Consider the following 23,004-nt stretch of genomic DNA (forward strand, 5'->3'; position numbering starts at 1 on the left):
AAATTATGGCTTTTATTGAAAACACAAATTTAAAGAGAAATTTGCTCAAAAATTAATTATACTACATTTCGGAAGTTATATATTTTAATGCTTTTTGAGCTTTAGATTCTTAAAATGTTTCTGAAAGTTTAGAGGAATATTTACTAGCTTATACGTTTTATATTTTAGGTTTCGATGTCATGGGAATGAGATAAATTCATTCCCTCAAACTGGGAGATATTTTCAGATTTACCAAAGAATCTGACAAATTCTCACATGTCTAAAACTACTACTCCTATCCTATCTTTTTCCTTCAGTTATTTCTCTCCTTTTCTCCTCGACTATCTGCCCTTTCACTTTCCAGAGCTTTAATTACAATGGGCGTTTTAGCTTAAGTTTTTTAGGAGTTACCAAATTTCTTCGTGCTTCTTGGCTCGACTTTTCAAATTTCAATTTCAAACGTTTTATTTCTGTAAGATTTTTTGCTGACACTGGCAAGCTGGTTGAACGTAATGGAAATAAGTAAATATTTTTGGTCTTCCTCTGCTAGCTGAAAGATCCAAAATGTAATATTTAGTATCATCAGAAGGTGGTTTGTATGACATCTTTTAAGTAAAATTTCTTACTCTTCGAGTCATCGAGTTTTCAGGGAAGAATTTATTGAAGTTGAGCTAAAAAAGGACCTATCATGGTGTTGCCTCATTGATATTATTTTTTTTTCCTTAGACTATTTTGATAATTCAACAGTAAATGACTTTTACGCACTGCTAAAATATTACACACTGTTCACGGCTTCATTTTCGACATACAGTGACCGTGATCGCCTTAACTTAGAAACGATTTGACCACTTCGTTCTGACAAACTGCATTTTATGGGCTAATAATGTTTATTATACGCAATTTACTCAATGAAATGTATAGTCAGCATCATTAGCCTTAATGGCTATAATTGCCGGTCACACTTCCATTAGACAGACTGCACTTTGTTTTTTACTTAGACACTTTATGAGGCTTGCACTTCGATTTTTTACTTAGTGACTGAGACCATCTTGACCAACTATGGGCACAATTAGTTGCTAAGAATAATGGTGGACAAGTTTGATCATCATTCCCGCCAATAAGTGTTTCTAAGAATATTTTTTAGTTTTCATAAATATTTTTTAAGCCAACTATGTAAATTTTTTGCTTATTATTTCACAAGCCAAATACTCCTTATTTGTAGCCAAACAAAACTTGGCAGTAAAAATAATAAAATTTCTTTGTTACTTCACAAAAAAAAAACTAATTTTGTTCAAAGGAAAAGGGAAAGAAATGATTTATTTTATTTTATTGGACCAGAATGCGATCCGAAAAAATTCAAAAAGTTCCTCTTCAATGCACTAGACGTAAATGAGTGATTTTTTGTCAAACCACCCAAGTATTTTAGGCATTACCATCAATTCGTGTAAGAACTCCTTTGTAGGCTGGAGTATAATAAGAATTAAGATGAAGAAAATTTAAAAAAGAATTTAGTAGTTTTTAGATTTATTTAATGTTAAAATTAGAGTGTTTTAAAGTAAAATATCATCAATTCCTTTTAGCTTCTTTTTAAATTATATTACATTATTTTTATTCTGGAAATTCGTGTGTTTTAAAGTGAGATATCATAAGTTCCTTTTAGCTTTTTATAAAAGCTAATTTTGTTTTACTTTGTATTTTAATGCTGCAAATTAGAGTGTTTTAAAGTGAAAAATCATCAATTCCTTTTAACTTTTTTTTTAAATAATTTTTGTTTATTTTTATTTTTTATGTAGAAAATTAAATTAATTTTTTTGGTTTTTACTTTTAATGCTGAAAATTTGAGTGCTTTAAAGTAACGTTTTTTTTAAATTATTTTTTTAATATTTATTTTTAATATTGAAGACTAGAGGGTTTTAAAGTAAAATATTATCAATTAATTTCAACTTTTTTTGATAAAATTTTTTTTTCATTTTTATTTTTTTTTTCAAAATTATAGTGTTTTAAAGAGAAATGTCATAAACTCCTTTTGACTTTCTTTAAATAAATTTTTTTATGTTGAAAATTAGAGTAGTTTAAAGTAAAATATCATCGATTCTTTTCAACTTTTTTTTAAATTCATTTGTTTGGTTTTTATTTTTAATGCTGAAATAACATCAATTCCTTTTAACTTTAAATTAATTTTTTTGTTAGTAATGTTGAATGTTAGAGTACTTTAAAATAAAATATCATCAGTTATTTCAATTTGTATTATTATTTTTTTTTTTATTTTTTTTTTAATGCTCAAAATTATAGTGTTTTAAAGGGAAATATCATGAATTCTTTTTAACTTTTTTTAAATTAATTTTTTTAAATTTTTATTTGTAATGTTGAAAATTAGAGCCTATTAAAGTGATATATAATGCGTGCATTTTGAACCTTTGTATAAATAAATTTTTTTATGTTTATTCTTAATGTTGAGAATTAGAGTATTTTAAAGTGAAATATCATCGATTCCCTTTAATTTTTTTTAAATTAATTGTTTTAATATTTCTTTTTAGTGTTGAAAACTAGGGTATTTTAAAGTGAAATATCATCAATGCCTTTGAACTTTTTAAATTATTTTTTTTTTTATTTTTATATTGAAAATTACAGTGTTTTAAAGTCAATATCATCACTTCCTTCTAACTTTTTTATAATATTATATATATGCATTTATTTTGTTAGAATAAAATAAAATTAAATTAAAAAAAAAAATTTAAAAACGAAACATGTTTAGGGAAAATATTTTTGTTGTTGTAATTTTTTCAAAAATAATACTCGTTCGACCATGGCGGACGGGTGTCTTAATGCAGATAACTTAATATTTTGAAAAGGAAATGCGGAAGTTTTTTATGGGAATTATTTATTAAAATAAAATAAAAAATACAAAAAAGTGATCGAAAAAAGCTGAATAAATTAAAAGTTTGACAAAAGCACAACAATCCTTTCTATTGCTTTTTACGTTTTTACACTTCACGCCCAATGCCATTCGCCCGCTGTACAAATACCACACATACATATACGTACATACCTATGTACACTCATACATTCATATGCCTACAATATTTTTATAGTAAAGCACGTACAAATTACAGCGTTTTTATTGCTTAAGTGGTATTAATGTTGAATGAGAATGGAGGCACAAATTAATGCATGCATATTAGGGTGATTTACCAAAAAAAGGTTCAAGTTTTTCATTATAAGCAGTTTAAGACTTCCGCCAAAATATTTCGGAAAAATATGAAGATTTACGTGAATGGAATGGATTTTAAAATACAATCAAAAATGGTGTTGTTTTTTTATAAATATTAATTTTTAATACAAATTATTTTTCAAAAAATCTTGCCAGATCATACAGTAGCTTATGTTTAAAAGGTGTGCATAAAAGTGTTGAAAAATTTGGTAATGGAGTCAAGGTAATGAGATTTATCGAAGTACTTTAAATTGATCCAGCTCAAGTAAATCTTAATATTTGTCCAAAATATTTTACATACTTCTGTTAGAAAAACAGTGTGAAGAATGATGCACCCTAATATACGTATGTACATATAATATTTGCACAATAAATCTAGTCCTGTAATCTGGCATATTTGGGGGCAGGTTAGCGTGGATCCTCTATTGTCATTTAGGGCTGTTGACATCAGGTTTCAACATTTTGTACTACTAAATCTTACTACTGAAGGGCTGAGACTCAGTGACATTAGACAGGAATTTTAAAATAGCTCTTCGAACGATGGATGTGCTGGCTGCAACCTTTGCTATTTCTTTAATTGTTGCTGTTGGAAGGGCGGAATTCGATGCAATCCTAATGAGTGAAAGCTATCGCGCTTCTGCATTTGTAGTTCTTACCATATGAGGCACCTTCTTTCACTTAAAGATCCACAAAATTTGGACTTCGGTCAATCTTTTTTTTAGTAATTTAGTAGTTCGAAATCCCCTCTGTTAGGTCAAGATATCGATTTGTCCTTTTTCGCGATCTGTTAAACCTTTCTGCATTCTCATTTGTTCTCGACCAAACCGAATGAATGCTTTAAAACACAATCCCTTTTCATATCTTTAAGGGGGGGGGGGGGGGGGGGGGGGTAGGGTTTAGCGCTAAAAAAAAACACTTTTTTTTTTAATTTTTTACAGAAATATGGCTTAAGATACTTCAATAAAATCAGTTGCATGTTATTGTACATCTTTTCAATAAGTTTTTAAAAAATATTAATAATAAATTTTGACAAATAAGCCCATGACAGAGTTTTTTTGGAGATATGTTTTTCGAGAGGTGCTCTGCGGTGCCAATCGGCATTCGTCGTAGAATCATCTGAAACTAAAAAAGTCGAATTTTTCAGTTAAAGTATGACGTAATGCTCCCCCCTACATTAATAAAAATTTTTTTTTTTCATTTTTGTAGTTTTGGTGGCAAAAAAACGTAAAACGAGCATTTTTGGCGAAAAAAGTCGCCATATTTGTAAGTGAAAAACAACCTTAAAAAAAAAAAATTAAAAAAAACAGTGTAGGGGGGAGGTATTTTTGATTTAGAAAACGTGTGCCAAATTTGAAAAGAATCGGTTGAATAGTTTCGGAGTTGTGATTGGCACCGACTTTTAAGAAGTCGTTTCGGGAAAAACGCGTTTGAAAAAATGACTCTGAGAAATTATCGATGCTCCGCATTCGAGGTAGAGTGCCTACAAAGGCTATAACTTTGAGAGTTCTGCTCCGATCCACTTAAAATTTTGACACAACATTCTTGAAATGATTTACTATAAGATGAGTGAAGAAAAAAAATTTCGATTTTGTGACCCTACCCCCCCCCCTTAATGCACAAATAATGTAGACAAACTAAGCACCTCTATGCAAGTGAGCCAAAAAATCAAGCACAAGATTACAACTGCTGAATTTTTACTGCTGCTTAATACCGTTAGATAGGATAATATTTTGATGCATGTTTATTTTGGATTAAAGTACACTCTTCGCTTGAATTATCAGAAAACCTTGGATTATTAGATCAAATATGTTTGCTTTAATAACCATTTTCATCCATAAAAATTATTGCCTCCAATCAATTGAATCGGGCTGTATCCCCGATGTGTTTTCGTCAGCGACCGCTACTTGAAGGAAATCAATCGGATTTTCGTCATAGCCACTGCTATCAGTGCTTTTGCCCAAGCTATCGAAATGGGTCGATTCCCGCTTTTGGTGCGATTTCCATTAGGTTCAATAGGCTAATAAATTGCTTCTGTTCCTTTATCCATCACTTTACATTGCTGCCTAAACTGGGGGAGATTTCAGCGATAAATATTTTATTTTTCTTATTCTTTTTTCTCATCAGAAGCTGGGAAAAGCTATTGCTAATAACATAGTAGAAAGAAAATAGTTATTCTCAGGCAGACAAAGCAACAGCTATTCTTCCATGAAACCAGTACTTAGAAGCATAACGCAAGAGTTCAGCCTAAGTATTTGTAGGTTTCATATATGTATCGCTATTGTTATTGGGTATGGGAATAAGTTTCCGCGCTCGTAAAAGATGTGTCGCTGCTGATACTATTTTTTCGTATTTCAAAAATCAAATTTTTTGTATCTTGTATGAAATACAACTTGTAATGAGTGGTTTCGACGCTTCCAAAGTGGCAATTTCGACGTGAGTGATAAAGATCGCAAAGGGGCACCGAAAAAGTTCGAAGACACAAGACTACAACAGTTATTGGATGAAGACACATGTCGAACCCTTGATGATATGTCTAAAGAATTGAATGTTGACAGATCAACCGTCGGCAAACGTTTGCACGCGATGGGAATGGTCCAGAAAACAGGTAACTGGATGCCACATCAATTGAAGGAAAGAGATATCGAGAGACGTTTGGGGACGTGTGAGATGCTTCTTGAACGGCAGAAAAGAAAATGTATTCTGCATCATCTATTATGAGGCTTATCATAGCGGTAACAAGCGTCGAAAATGTTGGGGTCTGCCAGATGAACCAGATCCATCGATAGCGAAAAAAAATATTCATGCTTCAAAGGTTATGTTGTGCATCTGGTGGGATCAGAAGGGTGTCATCTATTATGAACTCCTTAAACCATCTGAAACCATCGCTGGCGATCTGGCGATCGTTACCGACTGCAGCTAATGCGTTTAAATCGAGCTCTCAAAGGAAAACGGAAATGGCCGAAATGGGACGGTAGACATGGCAAATTGATTTTCTGCATATTTAAAGGGCCCTGAATTGAGAAATATTGCCCCACCTGCCGTATTGCCCAAATATTGCACCTTCGGATTACCATCTGTTCCGATTAATGCAGTCAGCCCTTATTGGTGAGCGGTGCACTTCTTACGAGAGCATCGCAAACTGGTTCAATGAATGGATCAAGTCAAAAGAACTCGAATTTTCCGTCAGAGGAATCCGTATGCTGTCTGAAAGATAGAGTAAAGTTGTAGCTTCCAATGGCACATACTTCACATAATGCCATATATTACTTAATTGTTCAAATAATTCGTAACTTTGGCTAAGAAATGACGGATGCTTATTCCCATTTTTCTTCTCTTTCCGTTTCGATTCTCCTATTCGTTCGTTAAGTTCTCACGCTTTTTGTCGTCAACGAACCAGCTCAATTAATTATGACGCACAATTTTTCCATAAATAATGCATACGCGTAAATATATGTACACAGTTCAGATGTTCTGTAAAATTGTATAGGCTTACATAAATACGTAAACATATCATACAAACAAACAAAGGAATCCTTTATTTGAACCTCATGAATAGAAGGAGACAATATTCCAGTATTCAAGCACTCGTACTGACATACAGTGACCGACAAAAGTCTACGAACAACAAATATCTTACTCCAGTGTGAAAAACTTCACTTAACTCTAAGTAATAGTGCTTCTTAGTATTTAGTTGGCCCACCATTAGCATCAATGACAGCTTGAAACCGCTGTGGCATCGAGATGACTAAATTTGTTAACTCTGCGGAAGTTATATTGTTCTAAGCTTCTATTAGTCGTTCTTTGAGTACTGAAGTGCTTGAAATCGGATTTTTTCTAATTTTTCGATCTAAAATTTCCCAGACATGTTCAATAATATTCACATCTGGGCTTTGTGGTGATGTATTTAATTGCCTTGGAGCATGATAAAGCAGCCAATCCTTCACAATGTGTGCTGTGTGCGTTGGATCGTTATCCTGTGGAAAGACCCAACCTGGACCTTTGGAGCATGATAAAGCAGCCAATCCTTCACAATGTGTGCTGTGTGCTTTGGATCGTTATCCTGTGGTAAAACCCAACCTGGACCAAACTCCAAATCATCCACCAAAGATTTCAGATTGACTTCCAATAGTGATTTTTATTTATAACGATCCATATTAACTTGAAGAAATACTAACCTTCTTACTCCAGATGTAGCAACAGCTCCCCAAACCACTACATTGCCGCTACCATGATTCACTATTGATACCAAATTCTTCGGACTCAGTGCAGTATTTTTTTTTCTCCACACTTTTGCTCTACCATCGCTACCGAATATATTAAATTTCGACTCATCTGTAAGCAAAACTTTTTTCCAAAAATCCATTCCTTTTTCTTTGTGTGCTTTGGCGAACTACAGGCGAAGTTTACGGGGTTTTTTCAGAAATAACAGGCTTTTTTCGTGGTGTTCCACTATGAAAGCCGTTTTTGTTCAGAGCTCTTTGAATTGTTCTTGGATGAACACACATGTTGGATAAGCTTGCTATATTCTCGGCCAGTTTCGGAGCAGAAACTTTTGGATTTTAGAATCAATTTGCGAAATAGTTTGCTCGGGCGGCCACTGCGCGGCTTATTTTCGGTGGAACCACCAGTTTTTTACAATGGTCTGGGCTGTTGCACGACTTAAGTTTAAGATTTTTGAAATTTCGCCATATGATTGCTGTGCTGAATAACTAAATTTCTAACGTCAACTGATATTTCTTTTCGAGGAGCCATTGTAGATGCTTAAGTATTAAAATTGCAACTAAAATCAGTATTAGCAAAGCAACAAACATAAGAAAAGGAAAGAAATAGACAAACGGTATTTTACGGTTGTCACAACATAGGATATCAGAGTACAAGATAGGAAACCGGTTCTGTATGTACACTTTTGTCAACGCTGTTTTAGCGTTTTTTTAGCATAATTGTGTTGTTTTATGTTAAAGAATGGATTTGTTTTAGTTAAGTCGATTAGAAAAAGATTTCAAATGAAATTGCATAAACACATTTTTAAGCAAAGTGTTTGTACTTTGTAAACAGCAAAAGGGACGGGTGTATGTAGACTTCTGTCGGCCACTGTATATCTGTATCGCCATTGGCCGCGTTTATTTATTTTTGGTGACGTGCGCTGTATTTTAATATAAATAAAAAAATATATATTTACTCTACGCTTATCTAATTATGCTTGTGAAAATTAATTAATATGTAAACTGTTGGCACAGGCATAGCATATTTATGTACATAGGGGGAAGTGGCAGACGGTCTTCAAACGAATTCACTCAGAGAGTTGCCGATCCATTGTGATAACTTATGCACATAGCAAATGTATAAATATTTTTAAATGTGCCGAATAAATGTATGAATAGGCTATTTTATAATAGCAAAAAAAAGAAGTGTTTTTTAATTTTACTCTATCGTCTTTTCTTTTTATATAATATAAAAATGAATGTTTGTCTGTATGTCCTCGATGAACTCAAAAACTACTGGACCGATTATTATAAAAATTGGTACCTATAATATATATTATATATGTATTTTTCCACGGAGAAGGTTTGTAAAATATGCTCATTGCGGCCACTCGCCATCAGGTGGTGTTGCAGAGTATCAACTTCTGTCCGGTTCAACCGATTGTCATAAAAATTAGTAAGACCAAGTATTTTTACACAGAGGAAACGAATATGACATGTCTACACAATGTATCACCCTGCTAGCAAACTTCTGTAAGATCACAGAAAGCATCGACGAATTGGCGCTAAAAGTTTTCCCAAACATTGCACAAAACTACAAAAACCATCAGTGGCTCAGTATGCGCGCTATATTAGCAGCCAAAAACATCAATGTCAATACCATCAACTTCACCATTCAGCATGGAATACCCAGTGAAACGACAACATATAAGTCCATCGATACTGTTGAGAATCAAGACGCGGTTGTCAACTGTCCAATTGAATTCTTGAGTTCGCTTGATGTGCCAGGCATGCCGCCGCTCGTTCCTACATTGAAAATTGGCGTATCCATCATTCTTCTTCGAAACATAAATCCACCATGACTTTGAAACGGAACCAGACTCTCCGCCAAGAAAATTATGAACAATGTTATCGAGGCAACAATTTTGACTGGAAAATTCAAAGGTGAAGACGTACTGTTGCCATGTATCCCAATGATCCCTACAGATATGCCATTCGGATTCAAACGTTTACAGTTCCCGGTGCGACTCGCTTTCGCAATGACTATTAATAAAGCACAATGACAATCGTTACAAGTGTGTGGTTTAAATTTGTAGAATCCATGCTTCTCACATGGACAGCTCTATGTGGCTTGCTCACGTGTCGGAAAACCTTCTGATTTATTCGTCTACGCACCAGATGGAAAAACAAGAAATATTGCGTATCCCACAGCACTTCAATAAACATCGAATTGAAACTAAACTTTGTAATGTCACAACTTTTTCTAAATAAACAAAATCAATGAAATGGATGAATTGAATATTTGTGTAGTGATGTTTCTTTAAAGTTATTTTTCTTAAATTTATTTTAGTTGTTGGCGTAGCAACGCGCGCCGGGTACAGCTAGTAATCAATAAAAAAATAAAAATAAATAAATAAAAACAAAATTACAATACATTCTGGTAGAGAGGACAAAAAAAAATATGCAGTGGTTCAGAGCTGTTCATTTATTGCAAAGAAAATGGATGGCATTTTTTGTAAATAAAAGTTATATTATCAAAAAAATTTAAATATCCGTGCACAGGTACATTTATTTGAATTATGTACACCCACTCCTCCACTACTTTCACTAAAAATTCATTTACAACCTAAAGAATATCTTTTCAATGTTTTAAGTTTAATAGGAAGTCTAAGAAGTCCCTATAAAGTCAATGCAGTGATGAGCTTTGAACGAAAGATGGGTAACAACGAAGACTTTAATTGCGTTTTTCTGGAAATACGTTTTTTTCGCGCTGTTGAACATAATTAAAAAAGTAATCAAGATATCAACTTAAAATTTTGCAGGGATATTCTCTAATATATTGATCTTTGCATGTATCGCAAATTTTATATTAATTATCACTAAAAATATTGTTTCGATCAATTTGTTTATAATAAAAGTGCAATTTTCTTTAAAAATTAAAATTTTAAATTTCTTTATCACTTGGAAATTAAATTTTTTTGGTTAAAAATAGATTACTGTAAACCATAATAACATATTTTACTGAAAATTTTTGGTATCTATGATTTCAGTTGATTACAAGAGGTTGTACATTTCACGCGCAAATTAAAGGAGCCACGTTTGAGTAGCTGTAGAGCCGCCATTGTTTTTTTTTTTTGTATTTAAAAAAATTTTTGTATATTCATTAAGCATGAATATTAATATTTAATTTATTTTAAGATAATAAATTTTCTCAGTTTTTCGTAAAATCTTATTAAAAAACTCGATGTCTGGAGGAGCTGCCTTCCTTAATTTAAGAAGACAATTTGTAACAAAAACCAACTACAGCGTAAAACGACTTGACAACTTATTTCGTGTGCTTAGATAAACTTAAAATTTTTGAAAAAATTGTATACAGATTTTTACTAAGCTCTGAGCCACATTGCGTGTAAGGTGAATTTTTAATGGAGGTCAAAGTTCCCATCTTTTCTACATTCTTAGGGTAAATCGGTATAGGAAAATAGGTGATACTCACATTTTAGATATATCACGCGTAACAGTTTTATGTAAAAAGCAATGGAACACATTTTTGTGGGACATTTTAACCCTCTAACTGCTCAATAAATGGGTGTTTTTCTGCAAAAAAATACTTATAACAGAAGGGTATAACGGGTTAAAATGTACTATACAAATATTTACCGTAAAATTCTAATCGAAGTCTCTCAGCACATTAAAGCTCTAAAATCAACCTAAATGCAAGAAATAAGTAAAAAGGAAAAGTGTGTTTATGGATTAATTTCGTTTGTTGGAAAATTGGTCAAGGCTCTTTGAACAGGTGGTACGAGTAGTAATAGAGCAAAAATAACAAGAGCAATGTGTTTTGTTTTTGTTGTTGGCCCCTAGAATGTCAAATTCGATAAACGAATTTTAACAGTTTAGAGTAATTTAAAAAAATAAAATTGACTATTTAAAGACCAAATAAATAAAAAAATTAAATGAGCTGCTCTGTTACTACTGTAGTACCTACCTACTATACTACCTGTTCAAAATGCCTTGGTTTTGATCACAATATGAAAATAAATGAAAAATTTATAATATGTTAAAGAAAATATTTCACCGCATTAGTAGAGTAGTTTTTTCACGCACATCGATTATAGCAGAAAATGCGTTTAAATATAATATACATTTAATAAGGAGAGTGGAGAGCCTTCTCAGTATCAAATTTTTCTGATGCCTATAAAATACTGGTAACAATGCGGACCCCGTGGTCTATGTAAGATCTATTCAGATCAACCAGATTACTTAACCTAACCTAATTATCATTCAGAGGTCCCCAAAGAGACTTGAAGTGTAACTTGGTTCAAAAATTATGACACTTCGAAAATTGACCTCATTGTTCGACCATTTCAAGCAGGTAATGCTGACCGTCTTGTCAATGATATTGGTGCGATAGGATACATATACTTTTACATGCATACATACATGCATTCTGTCCTATGATTTCTGCAATCAATTTTCTAAACACCTTACTTCTTAGTTTCAGAAAGACTTTCGCTTCTTTTCTGTTCGGTGAGATTGTTCTTAATAATCAACTCAATTTTCCTGGCAAAGTTCTTCAGCTTTAAGTGTGTTGTTGTTGTCGTAGTAGCCCATGTAGCCAACTCATTGTTTCAGCAATCACATAATTTCAAGCCTATTTATTCATCGCGCTCAATTATTTCAGTCTATGCTTATTTTTTCGTTAGTTTTAAGATAGTTACAAAGAGAGAAATGAATGTCTTAGCAAGCAGGAATCATTTTTAAATTTATTTTTTTTTTCATGATAAAGGTACCCACACTTGATATTTAAAAACATAACATTGAATATCGTGCAAGAAACTTAATTTTTTTATTTTATTATAACAGCTTCTGACTTTCTCCTCCAGCTTCAAATTTTTAAGTACATTTTTTTCGTTTCGCCTAATATTCATATTATTATAGTACTTCATGGAGTTTAAAAATTTTAATAATTGTTTGATATTTTGGTAGTATCTGTTAAAAAAATCTTTGCCAAAACTTCTAAAAATATTTTTAATATTTTTTCTCTAAGAAAAAACGTGTCTTCAATTATTTTGTAGTCATTAGCAAGAAAAACTTTGGCCAAATATCCTAAATTGGCTCTTAAGGGGTTCCGGTGGACTAGAGCTCGAAAATTTAGGGTATTTTCAGGAATTTTTTTTTAAAACAAAAAAAAAAATGAATACCGATATTTTAATTTTTTTAGCTTCTTTTACATACAAAAATAATTTTTTTTTTTTTATTTAAAAAATGGCGCTGAAGTTGACCCCGCCGAAAAATTGGACCTGGACGGAGTTGTCCAATTTGACTCTTCTATTTAACTGTATCACAAACCAAAAAAAATTGTTAATCAATATGACTGCAGCTATGTCTAGTACTAGAATACAAAAAAACAATTGACAAAATGGCGCGGTTTTGAATTTGACACTCTAAAAATCGGGGTTTTTTCGGTTTTTTTCAAAAAATACAAAATAATTGAAATAATATAATAATTCTAGCGATAGCCGTTGCTGTTTTGAACAATATAATATATTAAAATTTCAGACGGTTGAATAGATTTTGTTTTGACAACACCAGACCGAAAAAAGTCGTTTCGAGATAAATGAGTTTAAAGTTTGAGGACCGCTTTTTACCTAGTTAATAGGCTGTACTCGTAGAATCTATAATATTGGGAATTTACGCATGAAAATTTCACAGTATATTCTTAAGATACTACACTTTCGACATATCGAAAAAACAAAAAATTGAGTTTTTGAAATTTCTAAACCACCGGGGGGTCCCCTTAATAAAAGGTCTTTCAAACGTGACGCCTGGATGTCAGTAGTGAATAATTCCTAGACGGTCACTTATTTATTTCATCATCTTTGACATTTGTTAAGCAGACAGATGTAAAATTTTACGTGATTGAAATTATTGAAATTTATTATGAAAATGGTCGATATTTAAGAACAAAATGTCGCAAAATTTCTGATTTTCTTGGTGAAATGATTGCTAATTTGTTTGGTCTGAAAAGGTCGACAATGTATAGATTGGTGAAGAAATGAAAAAATGTCAAGAAACTGGTTTTGTTGAGGACCGAAAAAGGATTGGCAGACCAATAACTGGATGTTCTATTGAGAATATTGCTGCTGTAGCGCAAAGTCTTGCTGAAGAGCCGTCAGCATCGCTATTTTTATGTTCAAACTTCGCAACAATTAAAGATTCATGAATCGACTGTTTGACGCAATGAATCGACTATTTACATTTTTACACGAATTAGAAAATGAGCTGATGGGAATTTCTGTCACAAAAACCAATTTTGGGGTTATGAAACTCTTCCAGGAAACGGTGTATGCTTCCAACACTTGAAAAGAATATGTACAATGAGCTGGATTAACTTAAATTAATAAAAAATTTGGAAAAATAAAAATAAAAATATATTGTATTTTAATACTTTCTACGTTTCTCCAGTAAAACAAAATAATTACATCTAAATAAATATCGATAATAGAAAATAAAAAACTAATCGTAATCAAAGTAATGATAACCAAATTAATAAATTCAATCAAGTCAAAGGCAGGAAATAAAACCCAACAAATATTCAATAAAATATCAAAAGTAGTAAATGAAAAATGAAAAAATATGTGAAAGTCAAATAAAAATATTTATAACGAAAATGTGTTTATTTATCAAAACAGCAGTTGAACAGCAAATTTATTTACATTAAACAATCAAAAAGTATTGTTATGAAGAAATGTGGCACCATGTGAATTTGCTAAGAATTTATAAACCCTGAAGCGTTTTTTTTTTAGTACCGCAACTCTAAAAATCCCCTTTTCTCTACCAAAGCAGCTGCCCAGCGCACCAATAAAAGTTAAGTAATCAAATTGTTTACGTTCGAAGGAAATGGGAGATGAACCCGATCGCAGAAGCACTCTACCAAATGGTAACAGTGATATCAACGGCCCACACAGCATCATTAATCGTACTAGTAGTAGCAGCAGCCTCAATACCGGCAACAACAATGTTCGCAGGAACGAACAAATGGCTAACACAACGGTGGTGAGTGACGACCGCGCCACAACAAGCCGCGATGCTGCATCACAAGCCGCTCATTCAGCGCCCAATGGGAAGGAAATAAATTCGAAAGGCATTTACAGAGTTGGAAGTCGTGTCCTATATCGTGCCAATTCCATGGCCACCACTGCGTCACAGCTGCCCAAGACATGCATGCAAAATACGAATACCTGGTGTCTAAGGCAATGGTGTAAATTGAAGCGATTGGTGGGGCAAAGACGACGCGTGGCGGATACGCCGAATACGCAGGTGATTTGTCAGCTTTGCCGTAAGGTTTGTGATCGCGTCGTAGAAGTTCAAGCAACTTCGGGTGCAGAAAATCATATGGAGCCGGCAACAAATACGCCAGGTGGAGAGGACATGACGGACTTTGTGACGCGAAGAGTGCGGCCAGATTTCTTCTGCTCTGCCTGCATGGCAAAGAAGAAATGCCAAATTGAACGGGATCCGGCGTTTACCTGTAAGTGGTAGTTTAAATGTTTTGTTTTTCCATTTCACTGTAAATTAGTATTTATAAGTATTTATAATTTTTTAGAGAATTTAGGGTTAGAAGAATTTCTCAAGTTAGTGCTTGACTAACAGTAATACTTATTTAAGTATTCGAATACTAAAGTAAGCGCAGGAAATTTTTTTGAGAAAATCAGCAAACAATTTAGTCTAACTAAAGGGGTGCACTCTATATTAGCAACCTTAGTGTTTTGAAGTTTTTGGAGTTTTGTTAGAAACTTATAAGCCAGGTAGTTCAAGAGACCTGTGGCATTAATTGTTGTTGCGGTTTTTGGAATTTATCTAATAAAAGTTCTGATAATAGTTAACGAAAACGTTCTGCTCAGAAGCTGAAGGAGAGTAGCTTGCCAAATATTGAAGGTATCTGCTAACAAAATCCTCTTACATAATTGATTAAATAAAAAAATTTATAATAATGAATAATTATGTATTTTTTTATATTTTTTTATTATTATTTTTGATTAAAATAATTTAAAAAATGTCGAACTATTAATGGCAACACCTTATGTGAGAAAAAAATTCTTAATATTTTGTATTCTTATTTTTGATCGAAATAGTTAAAAAATTTATCTGACCTGTTACTGGTAACAGAAGCATGAAAAAAAAATTCTTAATATTTGGTTGTTCCTTTTGGTCACTAAAATGCCAAACATTGTGTCTTTTACTTAAGTCTTAAGCCTTGAGAAAAATGATACTAAATAAGCTTTTGAAAATGCCTTGAAATAGAAAGTTTAAGAGTTTATTAAGGGGTTAGGGGTAGTCAGAAGCCCGAAAAACGATGATTTTCAATATTTTTTTTTGCTAGTCAAATGCTTCTTTTTACAATAAAAAACGTCTCGACTTGACTGTACTAAAATTTCAACAACAAAAAAAATTAATAATTGTAAAAGTTATCGCTGTTTGTGTGGAACCCGTTGCTCCAGAAGTCTCTTGCGGTGATAATCACAAGTCTCTAAGGATAAATCGGACAAGAGAAACTAGTTTTATTAATAGATAATCCTGTGCCTGATCGAAGCTTTCTTTTTAAATTATCAATATGGCGACCTCAGGAAATATTTTTAAGATTTTCGAGAAAAAAACCGACAATTAATTGTTAAAAAAAATTGAAATTTCGGGGAGGAAAATCCTTCGACCAGGCACGAGTTTTTTATGTTTTTTAAAAGCAGTATAAATTTTATTGAAATCTGCCAAGTAGTTTTTAAGATACAGTGATCACAAGTTCAAAAAACATAGTTTTGAGAAAATCGCATTTAAAATTTTGCTATCGATTCCGGAGCGCCCGCGCGACATTTCTTAATTCTTGAATAAGTCGAAAAGTATTTGTCGGATTCACTTCAAATATTCACACAATAGTTTTAAGATATTATACTTTAAGAAAATGCAAAAAAATCCAATTTGAAAATTCTGACTACCCCAAACCCCTTAAATGTTTTGTTTAATTTTGTTTTTTTGATGTATTTACAATATAATAAATTAAATATTCTGCAAAAACAATACGACTCGCAGCACTGACGACGGAGGCCTTCTGCTGTTTACCTACAATTTTTGGTGGTATACTATTTTAAACCAAATGACGGAAAGAAAAAACTTTTTTACAGAAATTATATACCTAACCCTAATACCATGCCGATGGTCGTTCGTGTCCGACCCGTTTTTTATGAAACTACTGCACGGTACACGTTTCATACCATTTGTTTATGATGAAATATTATTAAAATAAAAATTGAAATAATCTCCTCGTATATGTTTAGTTAAAGCTTAGAAGATACCCAAAGAATTTTTTCTAATTTTCTGCTGGCGTTATATCGAAGTAATCCCACCCATATAGAAATAATCCCATCGACATGAGATTAAGGTCCCAAATGGAACGACATGCGATTAGGGCTAAAGTTTGTAATTTAAGCTTCCAAAATTTACTACCTACCTATTGAAAAAATTTATAAAAAAATAATATAACTTGGCGCTAAAACATTCTTTCGATCGCCTGTAACTTATATTATCAAACAGTTGCTTTCCCGATACCTTTCTTTTGCTCTCTGTTGACACTACTCATTTGTATATCATTTCAAGGGAATCTATACAAGGTGTTGTTACTACAGCGACTTGATTCAGCTCAAAAAAATAAACAAAAGCCATAAGAGTACTTTCGAAACCTAGTGAGCAGCATTCAAAAATGTATAGCAGCGACTCTTATACCAAATAATCCAATATACTGTACATAAATGTTCTCTGCATTTACTACTTACACCCACACAGACGCATCTTTGCATTCTGCTACAAGTATTTAACGTTAAAACGATTTGTTGTGTTTTTTCACTTTTTCTCTTGATTCACTGCTTCAAATATGTATTGTTTATTTTTCGTTGCCTAATTTTCTCTCTCCACTTAAATATTGAGTTCTCGCTCTCTCTCTTTTTCTCCCTTGCTGTTAATACTCTTGTGTTTAGTTTCTCTTCTACTTTAATTGCTCAATCTACTCTCATGCGTTGTGAAGTTGTAATTATTTTCCTGCTCTTCGATAGCATTTTGTTCGTTTTTGTTTTGCTACAGTTGTTCGCGTCCAGTTAAATAAAGTGTTTGGTTTGCGTGTTATTTGCTTAGTTTTTCGTCGCTTAAACAAATCCTATTTGTTGTCATTTCATTAACAAAATGTTTTAATTAATATTTTTTTATTGATTTAAATTTCTATTGATTTTACGTTTCTTATTAATTTTCAATTACTAATTTTCGTTTTGTTTATATTTTCGTATTTTTCTGATTTCAAATCAGGGTATTGCGTGGTAGAGTTTGAGGCTGTGGTATTATGTGTTTTATGCTGGAAGATCTATTATTGGAAATAAATCTTAGGTCATTTAAGCTCCACAGGCTTATACTTTATTATTTTTTCTCTTTATTTCAAAGCAAAAATTATACTCGAAAATGTCGTGAAAGAATCCTAAAAAAGTGCTACTCTTCCTTTGATGTTTTGTTTTAGTAATAAACTTTTTCCGAAAAGGTTGAAGCCAGCTCAAGTGAGCACTTTCGATTCGAGTAACCCTTTCTTCGAAGAATGTCTGAGGAACCACTGCTTCGAAGACCTTAACAACATAGACTTAGATTCGATGAACGGACTGCTTGGGTTTGCCTGCTTGTTTTAATGACATGTAGGGTTGGCAAAATGGAAACTGTGGTTAAACTATTTGTAAGAGCAATCGGTCGAGCCTAAACCTTCTTCCCAAAGAAACCTAGGTACACAAAGGACTTCTCTAAAGCTGGCCCGTCTCTTTACAAGCTTTCTTAACGCAAGTTACCCGAGAACTTGTTTGAATAAATTCAGCTATAATTTTTATGCAGTTTATTTAAAGTGTGGACATAAGTCACCAAAAGGCGTTTCTTTCGATCGTTTTAATTCAAGATTCCTCTCCCCCTCAAGTTGTTTTATTTCTTCTATAAGCATTCACAAGGATGATGATGCCTTCTGCATATCGAGGGGATTCATTACTTCTTCATCTTATATTTCATCCGTGGCTGACGTTTACGAGTTCTTCCTCCTGTTGTTGCGCTCTCTCAGAAGGTGTACTTCCGTTGCTCGGTACTCTTTGCATTCGAAGTTGAGAATGTAGCTCCTTTCATGATGTGATACCTAATTAATATGTGCTGCGCGCACATTTCTTGCACCCTTTCCAGTGGCTAAATTTGCTAGATGACTACCATTTCCGAATAGCCAATTAGGCTGATTCCTTAGGTCGGTTTAATTCAAGAATGATAGATTATCAGGTTTGGCCAATCTGCTATGGTGAAGAACAGAATTTTGCTAGGAACTTCGGCTACAGAGTACCCGGTATTCCGAGTACGAGTGTGTGAAATAAGCGGACAGAATTCGGCTGCCGAGCACCCGGTGATGTGGCACGTATTCACACACTCGTCCAATCAGTCGTTGTTCAGACGGCAACGAAGTAAGATGGCGAATGCTGTGTTAATTTTTTCCCGTATTTTACCAACACAATCTCAGTTTTTCGTAAACAAAATGCTGTCATGACCCCAGTGCCGTCAGGCAATCAGCTGATTCTTTCAGATTCGCTGAGAGCCGGTTAACGGTTTGATCTTGGCCACACCTTCTGAATTATTTTCACTATGGTTTTAACTTATCATCTTCGCTTAGATATATATGTAGCTCTATCGTGAACTTAGGCTGGGAAGTCGTGTAGGCCAGAATCGGACTCTCATACGAATATAAAATTATTCCTTTTGAATTTCCGGGTTCTTTCTTACAGAGAGGGGTTTTATCAGTAAGTCAAGGTTTTGTCCTGTGAAACTATTTACAATCCCTCATGTGATTGCGTAAGTAAGAACTTCTGCTTCTATTATCTCTGTCAAGCTAGTGAATCGCTTCAATTGCAACACCGATTATTGACTTAGGAAGTAGGGAATTGATTCCATAGCTTCTTCAACTTGAGAATTTCAGATTCTGGCCATATTAGATTTGAAGATTTCGTATGCGTATGAGAATATTGATATTTTCAAACAACGTAAAAATTATCTATTGAAAATTCCCTCTTATGCGCCAAGAGGTTGTATGCCACTCTAAGCCCTTCCCACGGTAGTCGGTTCTGCGTTACCGGAACGATCCGGATTTAAGTTCCGACGAAAGACTGCCACGACAGCAGCTTTCCAAACGTTTATGAGGAATGTCTACGCTGTTAAACTGCCACGACAGCAGCTTTCCAAACGTTTATGAGGAATGTCTACGCTGTTAAAACAACAAAATATCGCTCTAAGAAATATCAAATATTGCAATAAGTCAAAGTTTCGTTCTTTTTCACCACTTACTGCCCCACATAAACTTTAAGAAATGCGGCAAGTTAGCAAACGAATGGTGTCCAAAGTGTGTTCGAGACGCATTTATTGCAACACTGATCATTAATATAGAAAGAAGGTAGTAATTGAATTGAACCAGTTCATTATTCTAGAATCCTTCTTGATGAACTTGAACCACCTTATCTTCCTATATAAAGTTTGGTCCCTTTAAATTTTCAATTTTCATGAAAACCTTCTTTCGTTTTAACTCTATTGGACGTTTTACTCAACTCGCATTCATGTGATGACGTCAACACATTCTTTGTAATGAAATATTCACATTCTTGAATACGTAGCAGTGTTCTCGCAAGCGCCGACATTAATGTGTACGTATGCATGTATGTTCGTGGCTCCAACGATGTGGTTGGAAAAAGGACTCAACATGTGGTTTACAAAAGTTCCGAAGAAAATAGGTGACCAGAAAAAGCAGGAAAAAAGTGGTATGCAAATATTTCACAGTCATGCAAAGCTTCACACATACATACACACGAATACACCGAGTAATAAATGTAAACGGAGAAATACGAGTATGCAAATGAGTGTAGTGTAAGGATGCTTACATGAGCGCGTATTAAAAAGAACAAGGACTGAAGGGCTATGAAGGAGGAAAATTGCATAACTTAGAAGTCAATAAAAAAAAAAATACAAAAATTTAAAAGGCTATTAACGATGGGTGAGGGAGAGAAAGGAAAATGAAATGAAATGAAATAAAGTGGTTATTTCAGCAACTCACAAAGGATGAGTATGTGCGTATTCATATACAGTAGCGAGCATAATTAAGTACATACATACATGATAATTTTTTTATATATTTAATGTTTACAATGTTTTTTGGGTCAAACTTTTTTTGTTTACTTTTTTTTTCTTTAATGTTGTTCAATCTTCAATCGAAAACCACATAAATAAAACTTTCAAACTTTATAATATATATTACAAAATTTAACAAATTTTTGTTTAAATTTAAAAATTTTTCATTTCAAGTTTTAGAAAAATTTCGAGTGTGTAGTTTTATAGCTCATTGCATTTTTGTACAATGAAGTGCAAATTTTAAGCAGTTAAAAAATCGCTTTATACAAAATTTGAAAAAATAAATTTTGATTTATATTTGTAAAATTTTAATTTTAATTTGCAGAAAAATGTCAAGCGTGTAGTTTTATAGCTCATGGAATTTCGATATAATAATGGTTAAGTTTAATGCAGCTGAAAAATTGCCTGCATTTTTGATAATTATTTTTTTTGACGGTTCATTTCACTTTCTTCTATATAAAAAAGATTTTCTGGTGGTATATAATGTGCAAGGCCGCTTGCAAAAAAAAATAAACTAAAAAACGTAAAAGTCATGAAGTTTGAGTTTTAAAAAATTCACTTTTTATATGAGATAAACCACAAAAGCCATCACTAAAAAGATGCTTAAAAAAATTAAGAAGCATGAAATCCAATTTTTAAAAAATTTCACTTTTCATATGAGAAAAACCACAAAATCTGTCGCCAAAAAAATGCTTTAAAAAATCAACGCGATTTTTTGGTCGCTTAAAACTTTCAGTTATTATACCAAAATTTGATGAACTACAAAATAAAACTGCATATTCAAAATTTTTCAAAAAATTAAAATAAAAAATTTTAAAATTTAGATCTAATTTTGTTGAATTCTTCATAATATTATATGAAACGTGAAAGTTTGATTTATATGATGTTCGGTAAAGAATGAAGAATATTGAAAAAAAAGCCAAAAAAAAAATATAACTCGAAAAGCATTTAAATTATTAAAAACAATTTATTAATGAAATCTCAGTTACGCTCGCTCCTGTTTATACAGGGTAGTTTATCTAGTGTTTTGTGTAAAACTTAATTTCCTACGATTATAAATAAAATATACAAAGTATATATCTATGTCTATATAATTGGCTCTTACATTTTTAACTAGATGCGCGACCGATCTCCTATTATTTGTGATATTCGTCTTTTGCGTTTTGTGCCAGATTTACAGTTGGACAGACCTACAGTTTTAAGCCGACTCCAAATGGCAAGTGGCTTTTTTTATGAGGAGCTATTTCGTCACAGAAATACACTCAGAGGTTAGCCATTGCCTGTTCGCTATTAGAAAAAAAAAAATTCTTTTCAATCATTTGGTGTTTCATGTACGGAGATTCGACCCTTCGAACACTTCCGCATAGTAATCACGCACCAATCTATTCGTCTGAGACATGTACCCTTAACTGCTTCCGACAAGGGTAATAGATCACAAGGTTTGGTCATGCGAGGCAAAATTGTGCAAGTAACTTCGGTTGTTACGTAATAGGCGATTCGGCAGAATAATCCCCGCTTATTGCCCGCTCATTTCACACGTATTTTTACGCTTTTCCAATAAGTCGTTTTTCAGATGGCTACGAAGTAAAATGACCAATAGCTGCGTTGACTTGTTCTTACATCACCAGCACAATCTCAGTTTTGTCGTAAATAAATCACTGTCACATTCCCTGTTACGTTAGCAAATCAGCTGATTCTCTCAAAATCGCTTAGAGCTGGTTAATGGTCTGATGTTCTGGTTAACGGTGCTTCTAAATTCTCTCCACTGTGGCTTCTAGTTGATCAATTAACATTACCGATTTGAAATATTATTCGATTTTCGAATGTTCGTAAAATTTTCCAACTTTGTGCAAGCCATGAAGTGAACTTCGGATACATTACGGCTGTTATTTCAGCCGCCAAAGGAAAAAAAAAATCATCAATTAAATTTTCGAGGCCCACTCTGTATTTGATTTTCTCATAACACCACGTGAAATACATAAACAAAAATTAAGTCTCTGCTTTCCTGTAATTCCTTCACTAAATTCCTAGTCTGTCTTAACTTGCTTGCTCCTTTCTTTGCGTGCCCATCAATAAACGTGAGCTAAGTCAATTTGTATTCAATATTTTAAGAACGGAAGGATATATGAAAAATGTATACACAAACGCACACGTATATGCACATACATACATACACACATGCACTTTCTGAGAACGCTGTTAATATGTAGAGAAAACACACAAACGCAGCTGTAGCGCAAGGACCAGGCTCACAGCAAAAGGAGGCGAGCGAGCGAGAAGATGTAAAATTTATATGCAAACGCACCAAACCAAATGCTTCCACAATATTAAGTATATACGTACATATGTATGCAAGTATGCGTGTAGTTATAAACAAGTATTTAAAATCAA

At 33.0% G+C, this 23,004-nt stretch overlaps 1 protein-coding gene across 6 annotated transcripts in view; it reads left to right on the forward strand.

Moving 5' to 3' along the window:
- The window catches only part of LOC128866493 (probable phospholipid-transporting ATPase IA), a 145,138-nt gene that overhangs the window by 29,961 nt on the left and 92,173 nt on the right, over positions 1 to 23,004 (forward strand). For 4 of the 6 annotated variants that reach the window (XM_054107290.1, XM_054107295.1, XM_054107294.1 and 1 more), the window contains one exon: positions 14,236 to 14,923. In XM_054107290.1, coding sequence (XP_053963265.1) covers positions 14,293 to 14,923 — 631 coding nt within the window. In that variant the 5' untranslated portion in view covers positions 14,236 to 14,292. Of the gene's footprint in view, positions 1 to 14,235; positions 14,924 to 23,004 lie in introns of those variants that run through there. The other 2 variants (XM_054107292.1, XM_054107293.1) reach the window with 2 other exon arrangements.

The sequence above is a fragment of the Anastrepha ludens genome, chromosome 6 (assembly GCF_028408465.1).
Source record: "Anastrepha ludens isolate Willacy chromosome 6, idAnaLude1.1, whole genome shotgun sequence".
Lineage (NCBI taxonomy): Eukaryota > Metazoa > Arthropoda > Insecta > Diptera > Tephritidae > Anastrepha > Anastrepha ludens.